Source organism: Limulus polyphemus, unplaced genomic scaffold (genome assembly GCF_000517525.1).
Source record: "Limulus polyphemus unplaced genomic scaffold, Limulus_polyphemus-2.1.2 Scaffold78, whole genome shotgun sequence".
NCBI lineage: Eukaryota > Metazoa > Arthropoda > Merostomata > Xiphosura > Limulidae > Limulus > Limulus polyphemus.
Window position 1 is genome coordinate 1104544 of NW_013665688.1, and position 6478 is coordinate 1111021.

The window sequence follows — 6478 nt, forward strand, 5'->3', positions numbered from 1 at the left end:
ACTTTGCATAGAAAAGAAAAAAAAGATGAGAAAAATATTGCTTTATAAACCTAAAGACTTTATAATAAAAAATTAGATATTCTGCATATGAAAGCATTGTAATGTTTGCTGTTAATCCGCCAAATTTTGTTAACAGTCGCTTACTACTTTAAAAGTTGTAGCATGAAAACTATAACAAGCACAAAATGGTAATGAGGTTGGTCCCAGGGACCAAGTCTGTATTGAAAGAGTTAAAAATTTTCAACAATTTTAATTCTTTGTTGTCAAAAAAGTCTGAACATTTATATGCTTATGCTTCAGTCAGAAATTTAACTCTACAAATTATAACATCTTCAAATAAACAACATCAGATGGAAAATGTTTTCAGATGAAATTGTCTGTTACAAGCCTATTCAAATTGGTCATCTACTACATTATTTGTGGATTTTGCAACATTTCATGATTTGTTGAGACAGGTTCCAGTGAGTGACTTTGTGAACACATAAGATATATTATTAATGGTATTACTAATGAGCCGCTCTCCTTACATTTTGAGATGACAAACAATATCGTTTCTATCTCAAACTTGTCTTAACTCTCTCAACACGGGCTAGGTCAATTTGACCAACCTCATATAGATTAGGGTAGAAAAATAACAGACAAAATAAAATTTTGCTAAAAAAATTGTTTGAAATTGACTTAGGAGGTTTTAGAGATTATACAAATGAAATTTTAGATAAAGAAATGTGTTTTTAATCTTAACATGGAAATAACTTTGCATTTGGAGCAGTTAACATTTTGACTATATATTCATGGAGCAACTATTTTTAGCAAAAATACTTCAATAAAAATTCTGAGTTTTTTTGTCTACAAATGACTTAATAATTACTGAAAACTTGCAAAAGTTTGTGAAGATACACAAAACATTAGAAGTTATAGTATGAAACTATAAAGGTGAATTTGAGATCACAAACTCTGTAGTTTTGACTTGAGCCTGTAGTGAGAGGGTTAATTGCAAATATTAGTTTTAAAATTCAAGATATTACTTCAGTCCTGTTCAAATTTTAACTTATCTTCAGTATACAAATAGGTTAGCTTACAATATGTAAAATTTTTTGTTTCTTTGAAAATTTGAAATGCTTGTTTTTTTGTTTGTAAAATTACATTGTTAATTTAGAAATGAAGACCACTGAGTACTGTATGCTATAGGTTACAATCAGAATTCAAAGCACTAATCATTTGAATCTCAGATCCCTTCCCTCTAGGATGTAATGTTGAATGTCATTGAAATTAGAACTTGCAAAAGTGTTAAAATCATCCAACTGTGGAGAAAACTCCCCACCATTGATCTCGATCCTTAGGCCAAACATCTAAGAAAGTTCAAGTACAACAGATTTATTGATGGTTCTCTTTACATAAGCTTTCATGGCACTTTTGGATTGGTAAAAGTAATCCAATATTGTGTTTCCTTTATATTTGGAGGCCATGAATGTTTTCAGTCTGAGTCAGACACTCTCAGTCATATTCAAATATCTACATGATGACAGTCATTGACCATTGGAATGTTTTGCTAGGAAAAAAAAAAAACTTTTTGGCACGCACGCACGCACACACATGCACTCGCGCGCACACACACAAAAGCTGCATTTTTTCCTGTGATATAAACTGATTTTTCAACTGTAATAAAGGCAATATGTAAATAATCTTACACTTACAAATACGCAATTGCAAATTTACAAAGACCTTTGAACTAACAGAATTCATGGTAGAAGTGGTCATTTATGTTACCTGTGTTAAATATTACATTTTGAATAGGAACTGTTTCAGTTAGAAAATATATTATCTTAAGAAAACTAAGTGCCTCAAGTACACTTCAACTGTATTCTAAGTAACATGAAAAAAGACATTCAGGATTTTTATTTAAGATAGTGATATCCTGTTAATTGCAACAACTATCTTAATTGAAATTGAGTAAAAATTACAAGTAGCAGTAGCAATTTTTATAAAGTCCACAGCAAAAGGACAGGAAAACTTTTAGCAAATTATAGAAAATTGCTATTAATTTTGCATATGGTGGGACTTAAGTGTGCCAAGTTGACCTATATTTTGATTTTTATTCACTCCATTACTGTAGAATATGGTCATTGCACTCATTGGCTAAATGGATATTCTGGAATGCTTTTATTTGGCTAGGTACTGTATATGTTATCAATCTGAACTGCTGAAGGTGAGAATTGTGTTACTGACAGCATGATGTATGTAGGGGATCAGCTTTTACAGTGCAAGTCAACAGACTAAAAGAATATATTGTGAGCTTAAATGCAAACACAGATTTACAGTTTAATAAAAAATTACTAAAAATATTTTGTTTAATAACTATGTTAAGTTTACATCATAATGTGGGTTCCATTGAAGTAACTATGATCATGAATATACCATATGTCCAATTTTTTGTGAAATGTAAGGGCACCCTGCGGGCATCCATGAGTGTTTCTGTAATAGGCAGTTCCACCTTTTTCACAGTCAGTTCAAGTTGTAATTCAAGTGTAAAGCAATTATGTAACAGTATTCATTTTTTGGGGGACAGACAGATTTTTTTCAACTTTCAGTTGTATCCTAACCAAAATATTTCTGCCTGAAAAAACAACAAAAGAAAACATGTTTAATTATATAAAATATATTTGTAGGTGGAAAGCCTCCTGGATGACCAAGACTTCAGAGCTTCAGTTACAAGAGAAGATTTAGAGAGACTCTGTGCTGATGTTTTTGAAAGAGTTGCAAACCCTGTTAAGATGGCTTTGGAAGTTGCTGGCATGACGATGGTATGTTGAGCTATTTTGTTCAGGATCCTTTTTTTGTTTGAAAAAAAAACAACAACAACAATAACAACAACAACAAAAAAAAAGTTTTAAAAGTGTTTTAAATGGATACTTTTAAGCATACATTTTTAGTTCATTCACTTTTCTCTGATTTGCCTTAATTCATTCTATAATTTGATTGAAAAACTTGATATGAATGTGTGCAAAAACAATTAAGGATAACTTTTGAGCATTTGTACCATTGCATAAGCTATTCTAAACTTAAATGAAGTAATCTAGATATTGTAAGATCAAGCACCTTAAAAGCAGAGATGGTAAATGGTAACAAGCATAGTAGACATTGATTTTATGAGGTATAATATATTCAGTACAACAGAAGAATACCTTAAACAGGTGCACAAAAGATTGTTAGAGCAACTTCTAATGAAAATTAGAGTTTACTTGGTTTTGTGTCATCTCATGGTGTTTCCTATAAGTATTTAAGAACCTTCAAAATTGCTTGAATTTGAAAATATCAAGAAAAAAATCTATGAGAAATTGTAACATTTATCAAACTTGTTAAATCTAAATCTCCATTAAAATCAAGTTCTTGTGTGAAAAGTCATAAGCATTAAGTAGTTAGAAAAACTGTGGCTTGGTATATGTGATAATATCACTTAATTTATATCTACTTACTTCCTGTGTAATCTTCAGTGATGAATGTGTTGTTAGAGTAAAATAAACTCCATTAATAGGTTCTTTTGTTGAATAGGAACAATCTAGTATTCTTAGATCTTTTTCAACTACATTCCAAAATAAAATTTAGAAATTGAAAGTGTAGCTAAAAACTAGTGAGAAATTGTGATAGGTTATGCTATTTTTCTATAATGTTATATATTCCTTCCATGATGACACTGTAACCTGATTCTTCCATTATAATTACATATACTCCATTCTTACTGACTGACTTTTATTTGAATTGTTGAAGATTTTGAATAGATGTTTACTGATATGCCTAAAAAGTGTAACATCAGTTACAATTAATTTGTAAAAGAAAGCTTTTGTATTGGTAGTATTGAGGAATCTGCCTTGAAAAACTAAGCAAAATTTCTAAGCATATCTTATGTAAGTACATTTAATGCCATTTCATTTGTTATTTTAACAGTTTAAAAGTGCAAATTATAATTAACAATTTATTTATGTAGAAAATATTCAATTGTGTTAAACTTGCTTTGGCCTAAATTTAGTTCATCCATTTGCCATTTTGAAATATATACATTTATTGCCCAGAGCTGTCTTGATGACATTTAAACAATTTTTTTTTCATTATGTATTTTTGTTTGTTAAAATATATTAATTCCCGTCCCACCAAACATGCTTGCCCTTTCAGCCGTGGGGGCATTATAATGTGATGGTCAATCCCACTATTTGTTAGTAAAAGAGTAGCCCCAAGAGTTGGCAGTGGGTGGTGATGACTAGCTGCCTTCCCTCTAGTCTTACACTGCTAAATTTGGGACGGCTAGCTCAGATAGCTCTCGTATAGCTTTGAGCGAAATTCAAAACAAACAATTAATTCTTCCACTATTTCATATAAATACTTAAATACATAAATGTTACGAATGTTAGCAATATAGTAAATATATAATTTTCTTAGCACATGAAAGTCTTTTCAGTCCTTTATTAACCTCTTCTGTGACTTGCCCAAGATAATTTGAGCATCTTTCGCCCAAGTTGATTTGGTCAAACCAATTCTTGCAATATTTTTAATTATTTGCATGTTGTGTATTACAATCAGTACTTGTTAACTGGCATTGGAAATGCTGTTTGTGCTGTTCTCTATTGGATTGATTCTGAATTATGTATTATAAACACTGGAGAAAAGTTTCCCTCTTCTTTATGGTAGTTTCATTGAAATAATATTTATCATATATAAATCCATATATGTAACATTTAGTTATCAAGTATATTTTGTTCAGAAATATAATGAATAGATTGGAAAATAACTTTTTTTCCATTAATATATAAGTATAGGCTATCAAAAAGTGAGATTAAAAAAACACCTGATTTTCTTATTACCTCAATTGAAAAGAGGAGTGACATTAGCCAACTTCCAGTCCTTTAGCATCTGCTCACTCTTGCAAAAAAATAAAAATAGCAGCAAGTGGCTCACATATGTAATGTGAATGGACAGATGCTGTACATCCACCACTGAGATAATTTGTTCCACCAATTCTCAGATGCTACCATGTGGACTAAATATATGGTGCTACTTGGATCTGTGGAAATCAGTCTAGACCAGCATTTCCCAGACTATGTTACGTCCGAGATTGATAGGTGCTCTAAGAAAAAATCAAAGATTTTAAATTTTATTAAATATTTAAATTTTTTTTTTTCTTTATGATCATAACATATTATGAAATATTTTCCTATGTATTAGAATTAGATAATATTGATTTTGTATTGAAGAAGAATTATAGAAGATGCCATATCTATTCTACATAATATCTTAGTGGAGAGGTTTGTACATAAAATATATTATAAGCATAAAAATGTAAAAATTCATTTATATGAATTGGATTAAATAAGTAAATGAATAATATGCAAATCTAGAGGGCGCTGAGCATGCAACATACCCTCTACACTGATATTTCATGTGTCTAGTGTTCCGTAAGTTTTTTCTTAGCCGAAAAGTGTTTCATGGCCAAAAATGTTTGGGAAATGCTGGTCTAGACAGAAAATGTAGAGACTGGACAAAGGGTGAAATATAAAAGCCTATTAGCACCTATTTTAGGACATGGTAGTATGATTTCACACACAGCCGAAATGACTAAGAAACCTTGATCTTTTCATACTTCCAGGCAATTTTCATCAGCATGACATGAAAATATCTGATCATATGAACAACAATAATATTTCTTCATTGAAATGTGTGATCTATCTATACCGTGTGTGGTTTTAAGCTTGTCATTAAAGCTAAAGGCTATTTTAAAAAATTGGGTTTCTTCTTTTAACTATTTTACAAGCTTTTCAAAGATTCCTGCTCTCTGAAATTATGTTACTGTTGTTGCTGGTGTTACAATTTTCCTCACAATTTGTGGCATAAATGGGTGACAAAAGAGAAACTATTCACCCTCCATAGACATTTGGGATTGTGAAAAAAAAAAACAAATCATGTGATGATTTTATGATTGCTATTTCACTTAAGTGGCTAAACAGTTTTATTTTTAACAAAATTATAAATGTAGTTAATTTTGCTTTTCTTAGCATCAGATCTTACTCATGGGCATTAGTTCAAATCTGATTTGTTTGGTGATTTTGGAGAGAAAAAAAGATTTTGCTGTGAGAACAAAATTTAAACCTTGTGATAAAACTTTGCTTCATGTTCAATTAATTTTTTATCGTTTAAGTTAACTGCATTTATTTGTTGTTAGTTAATGTTCATATTGTTGTTATGAGCTTTTTCTGTAGCTAGACCATTAAACATGGCTGTGGTTATTGTATTATTGTTTTCCTACACAATACTTTTGTAAACATTTCAGAGCATGTTGTTGAAGTTACCAACATGTAAAATTTTGCATAGTGAAGGCTCCATTAACCCTTTCAAGATGGGTCGCTGGTGAAAAGTCATGCCATCTCGTTTGTTGACTCGTATTCAAAATTTTATTGAACTACTATTTCATGAATTTATGTCAATAAGTTTG

The 6478-nt window shown here is 30.5% G+C and overlaps 1 protein-coding gene across 4 annotated transcripts in view; it reads left to right on the forward strand.

Moving 5' to 3' along the window:
- Nucleotides 1–6478, forward strand: part of LOC106467294 (hypoxia up-regulated protein 1-like) — a 72788-nt gene that overhangs the window by 38786 nt on the left and 27524 nt on the right. For all 4 annotated transcript variants that reach the window (XM_013927635.2, XM_022396067.1, XM_022396058.1 and 1 more), the window contains exon 10: nucleotides 2667–2801. In XM_013927635.2, the coding sequence (XP_013783089.1) occupies nucleotides 2667–2801 (135 nt within the window). The remainder of the gene's footprint in view (nucleotides 1–2666; nucleotides 2802–6478) is intronic.